At 47.4% G+C, this 19,588-nt stretch overlaps 1 protein-coding gene across 3 annotated transcripts in view; it reads left to right on the top strand.

Moving 5' to 3' along the window:
- Positions 1-16,615, top strand: part of LOC138266958 (zinc finger protein 271-like) — a 150,628-nt gene extending 134,013 nt beyond the window's left edge. For all 3 annotated transcript variants that reach the window (XM_069215760.1, XM_069215761.1, XM_069215762.1), the window contains 2 exons: positions 12,095-12,127; positions 13,237-16,615. Coding sequence is in view for 1 of the 3 variants with exons in the window: in XM_069215762.1 (XP_069071863.1) it covers positions 12,095-12,127; positions 13,237-13,760 (557 nt within the window). In the remaining 2 variants the exon portion in view is untranslated. The remainder of the gene's footprint in view (positions 1-12,094; positions 12,128-13,236) is intronic.
- The last annotated feature ends 2,973 nt before the right edge of the window (positions 16,616-19,588 follow it).

The following is a 19,588-nucleotide window of genomic DNA, read 5'->3' as shown; positions in this document are numbered from 1 at the left end:
GCAGCCGGGTGCAGTGTGCAAAGCAGGCATCTGGTTTCAGTTAGGAAACAATGGAGGGACCCAGTACAGGCTTTGTTCCTGGCCACAGAGTGACAAAGGCACTCTCCCCATGTGGCCAGCAACATGTCTGGTGTGTGGCAGGCTTGCAGAAACTGGTCAGCCTACACTAGAAGTTGGGTAGGTATTCAGGGGGCATCTCTAAGATGCCCTCTGGGTGTATGTTACAATAAATTGCACACTGGCATCAATGTGCATTTATTGTGCTGAGAAGTTTGATACCAAACTTCCCAGTTTTCAGTGTAGCCATTATGGAACTGTGGAGTTTGTGTTTGACAAACTCCCAGGCCATATACTCTTATGGCTACCCTGCACTTACAATGTCTAAGGTTTGGCTTAGACACTGTAGGGGCACAGTGCTCATGCACTTGTGCCCTCACCTATGGTATAGTGCACCCTTCCTTAGGGCTGTAAGGCCTGCTAGAGGGGTGACTTATCTATGCCATAGGCAGTGTGAGGTTGGCATGGCACTCTGAGGGGAGTGCCATGTCGACTTAGTCATTTTCTCCCCACCAGCACACACAAGCTGGCAAGCAGTGTGTCTGTGCTGAGTGAGGGGTCCCCAGGGTGGCATAAGACATGCTCCAGCCCTTAGAGACCTTCCCTGGCATCAGGGCCCTTGGTACCAGAGGTACCAGTTACAAAGGACTTACCTGAGTGCCAGGGTTGTGCCAGTTGTGGAAACAAAGGTACAGTTTAGGGAAAGAACACTGGTGCTGGGGCCTGGTTAGCAGGGCTCAGCACACTTTCAAATCATAACTTAGCATCAGCAAAGGCAAAAAGTCAGGGGGTAACCATGCCAAGGAGGCATTTCCTTACACAGAGCTAGGACACACAGACAGTGTGTGCCTGAAGCCTACAGAGAGACATAGGACACACCAACAGTGTGCACTGTGGAGCCTACAGGCAGACATAGGACACACAGGAAGTGTGCACCTGAAGCCTACAGGGAGACATAGGACACACAGACAGTGTGCACCACGGAGCCTACAGGCCACACATAGTATATACAGACAGATAAAAAGGACATCTAAGCAGTAGACACAGGACCTCAGACAGGCCACAAGGAGTAGCTGTCAAGGTGTATGGACACTACTGTCCAGTGTTTTATATGAACTTGTTCTGTAGAGCGAGCAGTGTTACTGTCCACGGCACTCACTGGATAGACTCAATAAGGATACAAGGCTGAGTTAGCTTGTTGAGGTTCAACCTCCTCACTGGAGGATGCGCAGGGATTCCTGCAGCAGGCGCAGTGAGCCTGGGTTCTTCATCTCAAATGTAGGAAAGATTCCCTACCTCCCTAAAGCCCGCCTGCAGGTTAGTGCGCCATATAACTACTCGGACTATAGATGGCTGAGATTCGGGTTCTTTGCTTGTAAATAATTAAGACACAAACTGCTCTGTTGTGTGGGTGATGGAGGTCTCCCCTGTAAGCATCGGTCCCATCCTTGCTTTTATGGTTTCATAACTAGTATTTATGCACAGGGTGCTGCGACCCCTGTAATCCATGACTCGCGTCTCAGCATCAATCAATCAGTTTTTATAAAGTGCAACTACTCACAGCCATGTCTTGAGGGTCTTTGTGAAGATGGTGAGTGATGGGCTTTTCGTGGGTAGGTTGTTCCAGTTCTTGGCTGCAAGGTGGGTGAAAGATCTTCCTCCGGCAGTGGTTTTCTAGATGCGTGGAATGGTGGATAGTGCCTGCTGGGCGGATAGGAGGGGTCTGGTGGGGTCTTGTGGAGTTCGGGGGGATACGGATGCAGTGGCTCTGTTGTAGATGTGAGGACAGGGGTCTGTTGGAGCTCTGGAGTGAATGCTGTTCATGATGATTTCAGTCTCTTCTGTGGTGATAATGGACCAGCTGTGGATAGTTTGAGTGGATTCCTGGGGGCTGGGTCAGTCGTAGGTTCCGATGCTGGGCGGGTTCTGCGGGACAAAGCTGTCATAGATGTCCTTAATCATGCGTGGAAGAAGGAAACCAGTTTGTTGTAGAGTTCTTGTGAATGGGGGATGTTGGTGGCTTCGGAGGGAGGATTGGCAAATTCGTTGATTACTGTGAAGAGTTCTCTTGGGTTGTGTGGGGAGGAGTTGATGTGTTCCCGGAGTGCAACTAATTTTGCGTTCTTGATGCGTCGGAGATGGGTGGCAGTGGCGGCTCTGAAGGAAGCGAGGTCTTCGCTGGTTTTGCTGGTCCTCCATTTCTTCTCTAGGCGCCTGCAAGTGCCCTTGGATTGTTGGAGTTCGGTGGTGGACCAGCTGGCTCTTTTTGGGATGTGGTTGACCAACGTTGATCGGAGGGTGGCTAAGGAGTTGGCGCAGTTGATGATCCAGTTATTGAGGTTGCGTGCTGCGGTGTTGGTGTCATCGGTGGAGGGTGGGGGTGATTTGGCAAGGTTTGTGGTGAGTTGATTGTCAGTAATTTTGTTTAATTTCTTGGGGGTCCTGGGGACCTTGGGTGCGGTGATGACAAAGTGTAGGCAGTGATGGTCGGTCCAGGATGGTGATATTCTTGATGGTAATCTGGTTGCTTGAGGTTAAATAGGGTTTAGCGTGTGTCCTGCGGTGTGCGTGGGTGCAGTGATTAGTTGTTGGAGTCCAAGGGTGGTGAGATTGTCGAGTAGGGAAATAGTGTTTTAGTTGTTGCGGTCCTCGAGGTGGAAATTCAAGTCTCTGAGGAGGAGGTAGTCGGTGGAAGTCAGGGTGTGGGGGGTGGTGATGTCTACAATGGCACTGATGAAGGCTGGGTGGGGGTCGGGCGGTCTGTAGACCAGGGTGCCGTGGGGGTAGGAGTTGTGAGTGGTGTGGATCAGGAAGTGTCGGTGTTCTATTGTGGTGCAGTGTTCCTCCCTGTTGACCTTGATGCAGAGTAAGGACTTGTGTACAATGTCCAGTCCTCTACCCGGACGGGAGGGCCAGTCCATCCTTAGGATGCTGTATCCATCTGGGATTGCAATGGCGATATCTGGTTCGGAGCTACGGTTTGTACATGTCTCAGTTAGGAATGCGTTGTCCAGACGGGTAGAGTCCATATTCTCCTAAAGGTCTGTGGTGTGCTTATGGAGAAAGTGGATATCTGGAAGGAGGCAGCTGATGAGGTAGTGGCGGGCATCGGGGATTCAGGTTTGGGGTGTTTCGTTCATTTGTTGTGGCTGAACCTGAGGTTGCAGTTCCGGCAGAAAAAAGGTCAATAGGTGTCCTTAGGAGATGCGGTGTAGCAGGTGTTGAGACGTCCAGTGTTAAGACGTGGAGGATCTTGTTGTTGTAACAGAGGCTGGCCAGGGAATGGCTTGTTGGAAATCTATGGTTCCTGGAGCTGGGCGCGGCCAGGGTGCAGACTGGTGCAGAGAGCCACTGCATGTGGCTGCCATTAAGAAGGGGATCGAGGCTGCGGGTCCGGTCAGCTGGGGGTGCAGGAGGACGGGAAAAGCACTTCTCACTGGAGGAGGGTAGGGGCGGGGCCACAGGGGCAACAGCGGCACAGGAGGGAGAGGGTCAAGGAAGAGACAGAAAATGAAAGAACCAATAGAAAAAGAAAAAAGAAAAAACAAAGTGAAAAAAGGTAGAAGTATAAAAGCAGGTGTAAAGGAGAGACAGATGCTTACTTGTAGATAGCCACTAGGCCACCAGGGATGAGGTGCAGGCAGGAGTCTGTGGGTGGAGGAGTACCTGAAACTGAGAGTCAGACAGGATCGCAGTTCGTTCCCAAGGCAAGGCAGAGGCAGCAGCAGCCAGAGGAGATGGGGAAGGCAACAGACACCCACATACAGAACTTCCACGCATACCCACAAAAAATCCACATCCACCTACAAAACATCCACACTACACCCACATCACATCCTCACAACATCCTCACAATACCCACACATTAACACACCAACACCACATCCACACAACACCCACTCAACTTTCACATTACACACACGTTTCAGGATGTGCGCACTCACTCCAAGGGATGAGCTTCTTTTGAAATTAAGCCCAGAAATACTGTAATCTTCCCATGGCGCGCCCTTGTAGGTCTCCTCCGGGGGATAGTAATACCACCTTGGTGTTGTATACCGTTCTTAGCTGCTTCTAAGCTCTGTAAATAATAACCTATTTGTGGTTTCCAAAAAACTGTCTCCAACACAATGGGGGTCATTCTAACTCTGGCGGGCGGCGGAGGCCGCCCGCCAGAGTTCCCCTGACAGAACACCGCTCCGCGGTCTGAAGACCGCCGCAAGGATTCTGTGTTTCCCGCTGGGCTGGCGGGCGACCGCCAGAAGGCCGCCCGCCAGCCCAGCGGGAAACCCCTTCCCACGAGGAGGCCGGCTCCGAATGGAGCCGGCGGAGTGGGAAGGTGCGACGGGTGCAGTTGCACCCGTCGCGAATTTCAGTGTCTGCTAAGCAGACACTGAAATTCTTTGTGGGGCCCTCTTACGGGGGCCCCAGGGGTCCCACGACACCCCATACCGCCATCCTGTTCCTGGCGGGCGAACCGCCAGGAACAGGATGGCGGTATGGGGTGTCGGAATCCCCATGGCGGCGCAGCAAGCTGCGCCGCCATGGAGGATTCCTGAGGGCAGCGGAAAACCGGCGGGAGACCGCCGGTTTTCCTGTTCTGACCGCGGCCAAACCGCCGTGGTCAGAATGCCCTGCGGGGCACCGCCAGCCTGTTGGCGGTGCTCCCGCCGAGGACCGCCGGGGTCAGAATGACCCCCAATATGTTTTTAAGGAAAAGTAAAGTGTTCAGTAGATGCTCCAGTGTAGCGAGAAAAGGCACCTAATAATCGCAAGAATACAAGAAATAGAGGAAAACCAGTCAATCATCACACTTAAAAATACAATATTTCAGGGAAGAAATGATGGTGGACGAGTCTTGTCCTTGGTACAAGTTTTAGGTGCCGCCACTGAATATGGGAGGAGAGAAGGGTAGAACCAAAGCATATGCAGCAATTCAGTGTCTGAAAGCATCCAGTGTGGATATTTAGTCCCATATTTATCAAGGTTTTGCATCGCCTTTGCACTATGCGAAGGCGAAACAATATCTTAATGAGATTTATCAAGCCACACAATGGCACCTTTTGTGGCCTGGAGTGCTTGATAAATCTAGGGTAACACAAGGTAGCACAAATCGCTGCCTTAGGTTACTCTGTGGCAACGAGGCATTCTGTGGGTGGAGCTTGGGTGTTCTCATGGATTCTGAAGCATTACCAGATTTACCAACTCTGGTAGACCTGGGAATGCGTCAGAATTGTACGCCTCCCCACCAGAGGTGCAAGAAGGAGAAATATCTTTATTTCTCTTCATTCTTTCACTGTGGGGCAGGGGTGCCTGCATTGGTGCCAGGGAGCAGTTTGTGCGCCAGCGCAGGTGGAAAGCAGGAATGTGCCGTATAATATTAAATACAGCGCATTCCTGCCCTCTCTCTTTTGCGCAGCACGACACAGCACAGCAAGGTGGTTTGCTAAGTTGCGTGAAATATTCATAAATATGAACCTTAGTATAGCTATATGTTACTATTAAGAGAAGGTGTGAGGTACACCTGATTGAGAATATTGAACTGAGTATCTGCTAATATATTACTCCCTTTGGTGTCATTCAATGGCCCAGTCAGGTCAGATTCCTGGTACTCACTGAGAGGGTCCCTGGAGTGGTACCAATGCTACAGGAAACATCTATGGCACCTTTTATTTAATTTACCACTGTTCCCCATGGGGTAAACCATCTGATATACTTCCTGGGCAGTTGGTGCGAGGTGACCTCTGGATTAAATTCCTTTATTAATACATTCATAAGTAAGAAACTGACCTGGGAGTAGGCTATAATCTGCCATAAGCACCGGAAAGTCCAGGAACTCGCCAATGCCAAAAATCTCTTTTTGCTTAATTATTTATTAGAACAGTTTTTACTTTAACACAGTGGTAACCACTTGAATCAAACGATTACTTGCTACATTCAAGTGATTTTGTAATTTGAAATAAAAAAAAAATCAATCTCAATAAATCAATGCAAAATAAAGTTTTTAATCAGCTTGCTTATTGGTTCATTAGCAGTTTCATATAGGATGAGATACATAACTGAGCTGCTAATCGTGTTGCTTTAAACCTTATTCTGAAAGTTTTTTTCAGAATATAGAATTAATGAACTCTAATGTGCTTTTTTGTTCTAAGTGCTTGTTGGAAATTGCCCTTTTTGCAGAATTATCCCCAAACTTGTTGCCTTCTTTCTCCTATTTTTTCTGATCTGTTTTGCTGATTTATTGTCTCTGCACACTTTACCACTGCAGATCAGTGCTAAAGTGCAAGTGCTTGCACTGGTGATTGGTTTATCCATGATTGGCATATATGATTTACTCATAAGTCCTAGTAAAGTGCGCACTGTGTGTGCCCAGGGCCTGTAAATCAAACAATACTAGTGGGCCTACAGCACTGACTGTGCCACCCACAGGAGTATCCCTGTATACATGTTGCAAACCTGCCACTGCAATGTCTGTGTGCAGTCCTGCCCTGCCAATTCGACCAGGCAAGTGCACCCCCTTACCAGGTCCAAACCTTCTGTTTTACCACAAGTAAGTCACCCCTAAGCAAGGCCCTAGGTAGCCCCATGGGCAGGGTGCAGTGTACTTAAAAAGTAGGACATGTACCCGTGTGTTTTACATGTACTGATAGTGAAATACTGCCAAATTCGGTGTTCACTATTGCAAGGGTTGTCTCTCTCATAGATTAACATGAGGGCTGCCTTTAATTAACCTTTTAAGTGCAGTTTCTCTTTAGGAGCACAGAGATGTGGAGTTTGGGGTCTCTGAACTCGCAGTTTACAAATACCCCTTTTAGTAAAGTTGTTTTTTAGATTGTCAGTTTGAAAATGCCACTTATAGAAAGTAGGCATTTTCTTCCTTAACCATTCTGTGCCTCTGCCTGCTTGTGTATTCCACATCTGGGTCAGACTGAGAGTTGGGCAGTTGGGTGTTCCCTTTGGACCGTGACACAAAGGGAGCTGGGTTGTAGCCTGCTTATCCTGATGAGTCTCCTGGACTAGAATGGGAGGAGCTGACACTTACACCTGAATGGGCTGTGCCTGTCCTCACACAATGCAGTCTCCCACCCCCTGGTGTGTCTCTGGCTCTAGGCCTGGGCAAGGCAGGATCTTGTCAACAATAGAGACTTTTCTTTGAAGTTTGCCTACTTCAAAGGCAGAAATGGGTATAACTAGTGGACCCAAAACCCCAGACTTTTAGAACACTTCAGGATCAAGAGAACCTCTGCCAAGGACATGAGCTGAAGAGCTGTAGGAGTACTGCCCCTTTGCTGTGTGTGCTTTGCTGGGTTGGCCTGCAGTTGCTGCTTGTATCTTAAAGACAACCAAGATTGGACTTTGCTGAGTGTCCTGCTTGTGAAGTTTCTCCAAGGGCTTGAAGTAGGGCTTGCCTCCTGTTGGAAGTCTCAGGGAGATCAAAGACTTCAATTTCACCTGCCTACAGAACTGGGAACTGTGTGTTTTGTGCTGCAACAGAACAAAAACCACCACAACGCCGTCAATGATGCCGCTGCCTGCACAATGACCTGACATTGCTGAACTGAGCCGTGCCCCGTTTTGCACCGCAACCCTGGTCTCAGCGACGACACCACCTGATGCCGTCACCAAGCCACTGCTTGCACCGTGACATGTGGGCCCGCACTCTGCATTGCCTTGCTCACACCGCAGCCTTGATATCCCCGACGATGGCGCTCTATGCTGATACCAATGTACCTGCCTGCACCATGGCCTCAGGACACCGCTCGTGAGGTGTACGAATCACCGTCCTACACCACAGCCCCGGTCCACCGATGCCAGCAGCATCGACTCCAGCTTTGTCAACAGGTGCCCCTGCCTGTACTACGACCTGTGGACACCGCATGGAGCCTGCCCCACGTTGTACCACCGCCTTAGGCATACTGATGACAGAGCTTCAGCAATGATAACACCACTGCCTGCACCGCAACTTGGAGACACAGCATGTCACATCGCACTGCTTCACACCACAGCCCTGGTCTCACTGATGCCACAGGGTGCCATCACCGAGCCGCTGTATGCACCGTGACCTGTGGGCAGCGCACACCGCATCGTCCTGCTTTGCACTAGAGCCCCGATGCCATCAACGCCAGCGCTCCTGACTTCGTCATCAGCCTAGAGTTCGATCTGCAACGTGTGTGATTTCAAGGGCTCGACGACTCCTACACTCACCTCCGGAACCAATGCCCACTGACGCCTGCCAATGCCAGTGATGCTGCTCTCCAGAGCTCATCGTAAGGATCCCAATGCTCTGCATTTCCAAGGTACTTTTTGTTGGCCTTCTCGACACCATAGCTGGCCGGCGACCCCGCAGTTGGTCTGAACTGTTGGATTTGTTGCTCACGATGCCTTGATAGCCCCAGATGGCGCTAACGACTTCAAGGAACTGTATTTTGACGTAATTCTTGCAAAATTCATATCTTTATTAATGTATGTTGGATTTTTTTTGTTTTGGTCTTGTTTTACACAGATTAATATTGGCTATTTTTCTGAAATTGGTGTGGTGTCTGTAGTGGTTTCACTGTATTACTGTGTGTCATGTGCAAATAGTTTACACATTGCTTCTGAGATAGGCCTGACTGCTCGTGCCAAGCTACCAAGAAGGTGAGCAGGGGTTATCTGAACTGTGTATCTCCCTCACCCTGACTAGAGTGAGGATCCCTACTTGGACAGGGTGTAAACTGACTGCCAACCAGAGATCACATTTCTAACAGTGGTGTACTGTATTAGGGTTTGTGGTTGACCTTATTTGTGCCAGGCTGTGATGGTAAACGCATTTCTGCCACTTAAGTGATTGGATGATCCTTCATCTGCTCATTTTTGGAGGAATGAGTATTGTGCTGAAAATGAGTCTAGTTCTCTCTTATGTCCTCATAGCCCCGCACTGTGGAGTTGAGGGGGTCACCGTGACTGGGTGGTGGTTGATAGTTTTTTTATTTTTTTTTAACCCAGAACGTAGATGTCCTCTACGTTTCAAATATAATTCCAGTACAGTATATCAGCGTCCTCTCAAGGATTATTGTCTTGGTGACCAGACTTTCAATGTCTTATGTCTGTTTCGCTCTGGTCACCTGAAGTGTGGCATCCATTACTATCCCAATGATAGGCCTTCCGTACCGCTCCGCCAAGAAGTCTAAATGTTGAAGCTCGTTTACTGCACAGCTCTTTATTTGTCTTGATGGCCACAAGTTCCAGTCCCAGCAGTCACACATAGTCTTCCTTCTGACATTGATAAAATGAGTAATATTGAACAGGGGACAACTAACATATTTTATAGTGTGCAGACGCCTGTCAGAATGAAAGTGTTCATATTACAAAACACACATGTTGTTTGTTTTGTGTGTAGTTCTGAATTGTAACATCCTTGCTATTTCAGACAAAAACCTTCACAGAACTCTCTATTGCGCCCATGTTTAAACATGTAACTGTTTGATTGGGGTCTCAGAGTTCTACTGATCCACCTAAAGCCTGAGACGCCGGAGGCCAAGCTATCCTTATATCCAAGCCTGTGCCCTCTCCTCGAGGCTGCCCTGCAGCAGGTCACTCACTCCAGCCGAAACATAGCTTTACAAAGCGCCATGAAAGGTTTTGTGCACTGCGGCATGACTGAGTACTGGAAGACACTAGTGCTGTGGTAACCCTACCAATGTGCTAAACCTTCACTATCTAGTCCTGCTCTTACATCACTTTCACCCCACATGGCTCTACCAAAGCCCCTAAACCCTAGCCTGCAGCAGTCACTGCTGGAACAAAACGGTGACTCACTAGCGCTGCTAACTCACTGGGTCCCTGCTCAGCAGCCTGGAATCCTAAAACCCTGGATCCAAAGAGAACTCTTCCATGGCACCTCAAGCCTGCCGGACGGGGTGGCTTGCTTCCTCCTTAAAGAGACCTACTGAGGACTCGGGTGAAGGCAGAGCTGCTGTATCTCGCTATCCCAGCATTAAAAACAACAGTGAGCTCTTACAAAACACCCTCCTCTTGGCCAGCAGCTGCCGTTTCCATTCCAGGGGCCAGATTTATGAGAAATGTGGCGCAGGGCAGCACAGCATGATACCTTGCTCCTGGGGAGGCGTAGGAGGTTGCTTCATCCCCAGGTTTACCAGGTTTGGTAAGTATGAGAATGGGTCAAAAACCATGGGAGTTGAGTGGGATATACGCCCCAGATGTGTGATCCCATCTCTGCCAGTGCACCTCTGTCCTGCCCTGCAGCAGAAACACATCTTTCATGATGTATCTCTGTCCTAATCTCTGGCCTCCATTGCTCTGCTGCTGACTGACATATAGAAAGGTCCACTAACATCTTCATCCCAGGGGCTACTCCTTCAATGGGACCTACACCTCAGTCATCACCAGCAACACTCGTCCCTCTCTGGCACTGGAATAAGACACAACAGCTCTACCAGGTCCCCGCACTTCAGACTGGTACTGCGCGACTGTGCCACCTGAGCAATGAACACAACTCTGGCGGTGCAGCACACTTACCTTACAGCTCCGCCTGGAGGACATGCGCTGTGGCTGTTAAGTTCTCTAGTGGAGAGTCTCGGACCCTGTTCTTCTTCCATTGTGTGTATCCTGGCCTGCACTTTTGTGTTTTACCCCAGTGCCCTCAGATCTTGAGACCGCTTGGGCAGGCGTTGGCAGATTGCAGAAATGCGACCAGGGCAGAATCTGCCCCTTTTTAGGTCTCACCTCCAGACTGCTCTAGTGTTGTCAAAGGCATGTTGTCTACAGTACAGTGCTCATTGGGACAGTCCGTGGCCGTGATGTGTGTGTATGCATACATACTGATGAATGCACAGAGATGCAGTATTGTCTTGTGTTTTTTTTGTTGGGGGGGGGGGGGCTGATAATGTTCACCATTCTCAATAACCATTTCACTTCTCTCTACAGACAGCTTTCACCTGGTGAGACCTCATGTCAAAAAAACAAACTCTCTCTCTCTCCTCTTCTGTGGGACATTTGCTGCCATATTAATCCAGTAAGGTTTGGGGGAGTCTCAAGAATGCAAAATGACAACTAATCCTTTAGTTTCAAAGAACATAGAGACTGGTGGCAAGAGTTAATTTTTTCACAGAACACACAACATGCACATGCAGACAGAAAGGGACATTTCGACAACCCCTGTCAGCCATTGGCTACTTTGGTTAAGCTGACATTAGTCATTGGTTGACAGGATTCCCATCAGCACTAGTATCAGCCCATTGCATTTTGAAGTTCTGAGATCCCCAAAAGTTCTTTACAGGCACTTTGGCATTAATAGCCCATCTTTTTAAAATAATAAATATTTTGTAATTAATGGGCAAGCCTCTGCTCTCTTTCTATGTGCTTCAACTCTTCCATCGCCCTGTCCCCTCAAGCCACGTGTCCTCTTCATTAGATGGCTCATGGGCGCGCTTTAAGATGGCGACTGTGCTCGCGCTCTGCACACTCATTCCCATGACCTTGTGTTATTCTCCCAGATCGAAGTAACTGGCATGAGCGCAGCGGAGTGAGCCAATGAGAGCAGCTTTCCTAAAGCTGGAGCAAGTCAGGAGCATATCAAAGAACCTAGGGGCAGATTTACCAACAATGTGCTCTGGTGCAAAATCAGCAACATGACAAAAAACGACGCAAAGTGTTGATTTCCTATTTTGTTTCTAAAGGAAAACCAGTTTTGCGCTGAAAAGTTGCCTAAAAGTAACACAAAATAGTCTTCCACGGTGTGCTGCACTGCTTTGAACCAAGGGGTGTCCCATGGGGTGGTACATATCGTTCCCACACTATCGCCTATGGTTTTTAGCACAAAGTCCTATCTATTATCAGTGGTAGAAAGGGCTTTGCAAAAAAATAAATAGTTTATTTCTTAAAAACCAAAACACTCCTATGTTTATGACTTTCAAGAGAAAAAGAAGCATGTAACCTCGTTATTAAATGTCTCCTCTGAACTGAGTGAGCCACTCGCGATAAAATCCTTTAACCAATGCAAGGTGAGAATGCTAACCTGTGGGCTTCTGTCCTCCTGTAGGTCTCAACGGCGGCTTCTGTCAGGACACCGCTGGTAAGTGTCTGACTTCTCTACTCAGGGTACTCACTTGGAAAGAGCGTCTGATCCCCAGAGTCAGCTCCCCAGAATAAGAGAAGATTGTTGGAGACCAAGAGAAAGAGGGTATGCACAGATATGTCAGGTCTTTACAAGCCATCCCTCTGACATGGGCTTTTAGGCGCTGCAGGCAGACTCTGCAGCCCTTACCCCGGGAGGAGAGCAATGTCATTGTGCTAGGAGAGTATGGAGGGATCTTTTCCACACATTAATACTTCATAAAATGGCCTTTAAGGCACATTTGGTTCAGACAGTTCTTAAAGTAGGAAAGTCCTTACTATTGGCAATGTGACTCAATAAAGCACAATGATATTGACCCTTGAACTTACCAGCAGTCCTTATTCCCAGCTTTGGCTCCACCCCCCACCCACCACATCAGGTCTCACAGCACTTCCCTGCTTAAGTTCCTCAACATGACTTACCCTCTGCTCATTCCTTTTGCTGCAGAAATAACATTCACCAATGAAGGTTCCTCCTTCAACCAAAGCTCCTCTCTGAGTCTGTCCCTTTCACGATTCAGTAGACGTTGCTTCCTACTACGCCCCTCAGTCAGAGCTCCAAATGTACAGGTGCAGCAATAAACTCTTTGAGGGGTTCGCCTTCCCTCTGCACCCCTACGCCTGAAGTGATACCTTCCTTGGATGGCGCTAACACAAGGTAGAAGGTGCATGCCTAGTTTCTTGATTACTGCGTGATACTCAACTAATCCCCACCCATCCTCCTGCCTTTACTCTGGCAGGTTCTCCAGCACCTCCTTCCCTTTGGCACCCAAGTAGTGAATTAAAAGGGCTAACTCCCCCTTCTGCTCCCAGATTTCTGCCACATACACAGCTCTATAGCATCAGCAAAAAGCTCTAGCAGGGCCAGTAGGTGACAGTCAAGACCCATTAGTTTTTTCCAGTGCTTGTTTAAAGTTGTACTGATTTTATAGTTTCCTGTTTGCATGTAGTGGTCTTCTACCCCCCAACCAATAACTCCTAATAAGTCTGGATATTGCAAGAAGTTTGGGAAAGGCTAGATTTTCACATCTGAATTTTTTTGCTCACTGTGGCTCTCATTCCCTCCAGGGATTTTACGACTGGACGCCGACTCTGCCAACGCCAAACTGCTTGTGAACGAGGATGGCACATGCGTGAGAAGCACAGATACTGAACCCCCAGTAGCAGAGAACCCCAAGAGGTTCATGAAAGCCCCCTGTGTGGTGGGGCGAGACGGCTATGATTCAGGGACACACACCTGGGTGGTGGAAGTCAAGAGGCTCTGTGGAGGCAACGAGCCCTTTTGTCTAGGAGTTATCGGAGGGTCTGTGAACAGGAAGAAGGAATACAAGGAGTCACCTCAGACACAAGTATGGGCCTTGGAGGAGAGCGACGGTGTCTACACAGCGTACACCGATCCGCTGACTCCGCTACCCAGGAGAGAGACGGTCACAAACTTCAGGATAACTCTGGATTATGAAGCAGGAAAGTTGGATTTCAGCAACGCGGACAACCCTGGAGACCTCATCTACACATTCAGTGGCTACCCTTTCAACGAGATGGTATATCCCTACTTCTGGCTTGGGAAATGTGTCGAAATGTGTGTCAAATAGTGATGTTACCCTTCCTCCTGGCTTGTGTTGCAATGTTTCCCATAGTAGAGCTGAGCGTTGGTAGCTGTGAATCCCCCCTGGTTTTCCCTGCGGGTGGGCTTAGATTGAACTAATCTGGTTGTGGCTGGGCTTCTCCCTTGAACATCACGGGTCCATGGTTAGAGATGGTGCTGCCGTAGACCACAGTGAAGAAAGCCTGAAACACAAACAATGCTTCATGGCTGGGCGAGAAGGATGGTGATGGGTCGGGGGCATCACAAAATCATTTATAAGTTTGTTACTTCGCTGATTTTCACATTGGTAATCATTATATTGTGGTAAGTACATCAGGAGTACCTTTACACCATGGTTTCTTTCATCAGGAGTGCCTTTATTTCACAGGTATGTTGGTAAGCAATATTTGTAGCCCTATATCCAGAGAACATGACAGTTGAGTAGAAACGCGCTGCTTTCTCTGGAATAAGTGACCAGTGAAGCATGGTCCGTCTTTGGTGTAGCTTGCCTTCCTTCTCAGGTGCTCTCTGGAAAAGGGATCCAAGTCCTCTCCGGAGAAAGGACTTTGCAAAGGTATTTCCAAAGCTGGTGCCAGGCAGAGGGTAGGAAACTGCTTACACATTCAAAATCGATCCTATTTTCCAACAACAAATATTTATAAATTACATTTAAAAAATGTATTATACAGTGGAGGTTGCTATTGTGCTGCTATGGTTAGGAGAGGGTTTCCCTCGGAAAGGCATTCCTTATAATTAATTTTGCTGCCATTTGATGAATCTGCATGAAGCGTCCTTGTTGGGAAGTTTTGTGCTTATCTGTCAAGTGGGGGCCAAGGCAAAGGGGAGGGGTCCCAGAAGTGCAATTTTCTATAATAATTCCTATAAGAAAGTTTTCTCCTAAATAAAGAAAAAAACAGCTGAAGTGAATTTCAACAAATCTGGCAAAAAGTTAGAACTTCACAAAGGAAGCATACTTTAGTGATTAAAAATAATTCCCTTCAGCTGTTTTGAGAAATTAGCAGGTAAAAAGGTGCTCTGGTGAGCATGAAGGGTTTAACCCTGGCAAAACGTTTGAGACACCTGGGTCACCGGGGCGTCATTTACAACATTTAGGCGCAGGGCAGCGCCGCAAGGAAGGAATGTGGTGTATTCATGAGATATGGAGCGTTCCTGTCCTCTTCCACTGCGCTGGCGCACAACGAGCTGCCTGCACCAAAGCAGGCACCATTGCGCCATGGTGCAAGGGTGTCTAGGTTGTAAGATGGATTGTTTTTTGTGCAGTAAGGACACAGTCTATCAATGGAGACCTTTTACTTCCTCCTTCTATGGGTGCTGCAGAATGCAGCACAAATAGAACGTGGAAAAAACACAGAGAAATTATTATTTATCCTTCTGACGCATGCTCTGGGGAGGCGTAAGCTTTTGACGCATTCCCAGCTTTACAAATCCTAGTAAATCTAGAAAAATTTCAAAACCCATGAGTGTTGCTTGGGAAAAACCACTGCAATGCCCATGGAATGCCTCTTTGATACAGAGTAAGGCAACACATCGACTTGCGCTGCGTTGCCTTACTCTCCATATCTTCAAGGGCATGAAAAGCCACGCAAAGCGAGGCACCGGCGGTGCTAGCTGTCTGTAAATAAGCCCCATGGGGCCTTATTTATGATAAGTTAGCGCCCCCTATGCATCATTTTTGACGCAAAAGCGGTGCAAACTTACAAAATATAGTTATATTTTGTAAGTTTGTGCAAAAAAATGTCAAAAAGGCACGCTAACTTTTCATAAATCAGGCCCTTGTTGTCTAGATATACACTGATGGACCCATTCCTAGTGGATGGCTGGATCCTAATTGGCCTGTACTTTACCTGGTACTATGATTCCCAGCGAGGTAACTCCCATCTCCCATGGGCCCGCAGTACTAGTGGCGGCATTGGAGTGTCACTGTACGGTGGTACCTGAAATATGGAAAAAAATAGAAGGATCGAGCGTGCACAGTTGAGGCCTTGGTGCCCGCAGGGTTTGGGCCCGGCCCTGCAGCCAATTGCCCACTATACGCAGCCAAAGGCTGTGCGCAGCAATGGGTGAGGACGCAGGTTGTGCAAGGTTGGGTATATGCTCAACTTTGCCATATTTGTGAAATTCTAAATCGGCCCTTTAAACTAATTTTAACTTCTGATTTAACTACATTTAATTTAAAATTACATTAATTTAGAATACTAATAAAAAATAAATATATACATTTCGAAATATATATGTATATATGTATGTGCACACAAACATATATTCATAAAACATACATATTTAAATATGTGTATATAATTACATAATTTCTCCCTCCTCTCTCTCTCTCCCCCTCTCTCCCTCTCTCTCCCTCTCTCTCCCTTCCTCCCTTCCTCCCGCTCCCTCTCTCTCTCCCTCCGCCCCTCTCTCTCCCCCGCTCTGTCCCTCCCTCTCTCCCTCCCTCTCTCTCCCTCCCTTCTTCTCTCTCCCTCCCTCTCTCTCTTCATCCCTCTCTCTCTCCCTCTCCCTCCCTCTCTCCCTCTCTTTCTCTCCCTACCTCCCCCCCCTCTCTCTCTTGCATATTTACAATCCCCTTGCGCCACCTTAGCCTCATTTTTTTTTTAAGGCTAAGGTGGCGTTAAGAAGGCCATCCTCTGCGCCGTATTTACAAAGTGGCACAATGCATGAATTGCGCCACTTTGTAACCTCCATGTGCCAAATTTTACCCGTGCCAGGCATAATGTTTGGAAGGGGGGCATTCCAACACAGGGATGCCCGAAAATTGGTGCAGTGAATTCTACATAACTGCAGCATTTTCCCATCATTTTTAACGCCTGCTCAGCGTGGGTGTTAAAGTGACGCACCTACAGGGAGTGCAGAATTATTAGGCAAATGAGTATTTTGACCACATCATCCTCTTTATGCATGTTGTCTTACTCCAAGCTGTATAGGCTCGAAAGCCTACTACCAATTAAGCATATTAGGTGATGTGCATCTCTGTAATGAGAAGGGGTGTGGTGTAATGACATCAACACCCTATATCAGGTGTGCATAATTATTAGGCAACTTCCTTTCCTTTGGCAAAATGGGTCAAAAGAAGGACTTGACAGGCTCAGAAAAGTCAAAAATAGTGAGATATCTTGCAGAGGGATGCAGCACTCTTAAAATTGCAAAGCTTCTGAAGCGTGATCATCGAACAATCAAGCGTTTCATTCAAAATAGTCAACAGGGTCGCAAGAAGCGTGTGGAAAAACCAAGGCGCAAAATAACTGCCCATGAACTGAGAAAAGTCAAGCGTGCAGCTGCCACGATGCCACTTGCCACCAGTTTGGCCATATTTCAGAGCTGCAACATCACTGGAGTGCCCAAAAGCACAAGGTGTGCAATACTCAGAGACATGGCCAAGGTAAGAAAGGCTGAAAGACGACCACCACTGAACAAGACACACAAGCTGAAACGTCAAGACTGGGCCAAGAAATATCTCAAGACTGATTTTTCTAAGGTTTTATGGACTGATGAAATGAGAGTGAGTCTTGATGGGCCAGATGGATGGGCCCGTGGCTGGATTGGTAAAGGGCAGAGAGCTCCAGTCCGACTCAGACGCCAGCAAGGTGGAGGTGGAGTACTGGTTTGGGCGTGTATCATCAAAGATGAGCTTGTGGGGCCTTTTCGGGTTGAGGATGGAGTCAAGCTCAACTCCCAGTCCTACTGCCAGTTCCTGGAAGACACCTTCTTCAAGCAGTGGTACAGGAAGAAGTCTGCATCCTTCAAGAAAAACATGATTTTCATGCAGGACAATGCTCCATCACACGCGTCCAAGTACTCCACAGCGTGGCTGGCAAGAAAGGGTATAAAAGAAGGAAATCTAATGACATGGCCTCCTTGTTCACCTGATCTGAACCCCATTGAGAACCTGTGGTCCATCATCAAATGTGAGATTTACAAGGAGGGAAAACAGTACACCTCTCTGAACAGTGTCTGGGAGGCTGTGGTTGCTGCTGCACGCAATGTTGATGGTGAACAGATCAAAACACTGACAGAATCCATGGATGGCAGGCTTTTGAGTGTCCTTGCAAAGAAAGGTGGCTATATTGGTCACTGATTTGTTTTTGTTTTGTTTTTGAATGTCAGAAATGTATATTTGTGAATGTTGAGATGTTATAATGGTTTCACTGGTAATGATAAATAATTGAAATGGGTATATATTTTTTTTTGTTAAGTTGCCTAATAATTATGCACAGTGATAGTCACCTGCACACACAGATATCCCCCTAACATAGCTAAAACTAAAAACAAACTAAAAACTACTTCCAAAAATATTAAGTTTTGATATTAATGAGTTTTTTGGGTTCATTGAGAACATGGTTGTTGTTCAATAATAAAATTAATCCTCAAAAATACAACTTGCCTAATAATTCTGCACTCCCTGTATATTAAGCTATGGGCCTCCCTGTGCTTTGCTGCACTAGCTCCATAATTTAATTTATGGCTCTAATCCAGCAAAGCACCAAAACAGCATACAAAAATGACGACGCTAGTGTGGAAACGAGTGCCATGGTGCGCCGTACTGTAAATACAACGCAACCATGGTGTCGTTAAAAGGGGTGCGGAGGGACGCAAGAAAAGTGGCACATCAGTGCCGATGCACCACTTCCTTGTAAATATACCCCTATAAATATATAGATAGATAGCTATATTTATAGATTGAACTTACTTGTGAAGTAAAGTAAAAACCTGCAAAGTAAAATACTTAAAAGGTACCTGTAATGTAAAGACTCCCAATGTCTCTCCCGCACTGTGATGACTCCTGTTGTAATGGCAACAGACAAAAAAATTGTGTAACCTTGTATTTACTTGTAGCGCTTGGAATAAAGATCTCTTGAAGCTTGCCTCCGCCTGCCCATGAGTTGTTTTTACTGCTACAAAGGGGAAGGTGCTGACATTTATGCCGGGTGTGCAGGCGCTGTATGTAGATGAGCAAAAGTAAACACCGCCACTGACACCAGTAACTGCAAACACGTCAGTCATGTATCATTGCAGGAACTAAATGCAGTCCCTAGATGTGGCAAACCCCACACGGACACAAGAAGACCCAGCCTATTGTATCCAGAGCACCAGACTCCCTCCCTACCAGGAGTGTCAAAACACTGAGGGTCAGCCTCATTGTTGGAAATTGCACTTTTTGCAGGGTTATACCCAAACCTTTTACCTTCTTCATCCTATTTTTTCAGGTCTGTTTTTGTTGGTTTATTGTCTCTACGCACTTTACCACCGCTAATCAGTCCCTAGATAAATTGTACTGTTGATTAGTTTATCCATCATTGGCATATTTGATTTACTAGTAAGTCCCTAGTAACGTGTGCTAGTGGAGCCCAGTGCCTGTAAATCAAATGCTACTAGTGGGCCTGCAGCACTGGTTGTGCCACCCACATTAGTAGCCCTGTGAACATGGCTCAGACCTGCCACTGCAGTGTCTGTGTGTGCAGTTTTAAACTGCCAATTCGACTTGGCAAGTGTACCCCCTTGTCAGGCATAAACCTTCCCTTTTACTACATGCCAGGCACCCCAAAGGTAGGCCCTAGGTAGCCCCGGGGGCAGGGTGCAGTGTTTGTTTAGGGTAGGACATATACTAGTCTGTTTTATATGTCCTGACGGTGAAATACTGCCAAATTCGGTTTTCATTGTGCAAGGCCTATCTCTCTCATAGGTTAACATGGAAGGTTCCTTTAACTATCCTCAAAGCATTGGTTCCCTTTGAGAGCAGATACAAAAGTAGAGTTTAGGGTCTCTGAACTACCAAATTAAAAATACATCTTTCAGTGAAGTTGGTTTTTA

Source organism: Pleurodeles waltl, chromosome 12, assembly GCF_031143425.1.
Source record: "Pleurodeles waltl isolate 20211129_DDA chromosome 12, aPleWal1.hap1.20221129, whole genome shotgun sequence".
Lineage (NCBI taxonomy): Eukaryota > Metazoa > Chordata > Amphibia > Caudata > Salamandridae > Pleurodeles > Pleurodeles waltl.
Note: the sequence above shows the minus strand (reverse complement) of the source record. Positions and strands in the feature narration are given on the sequence as shown.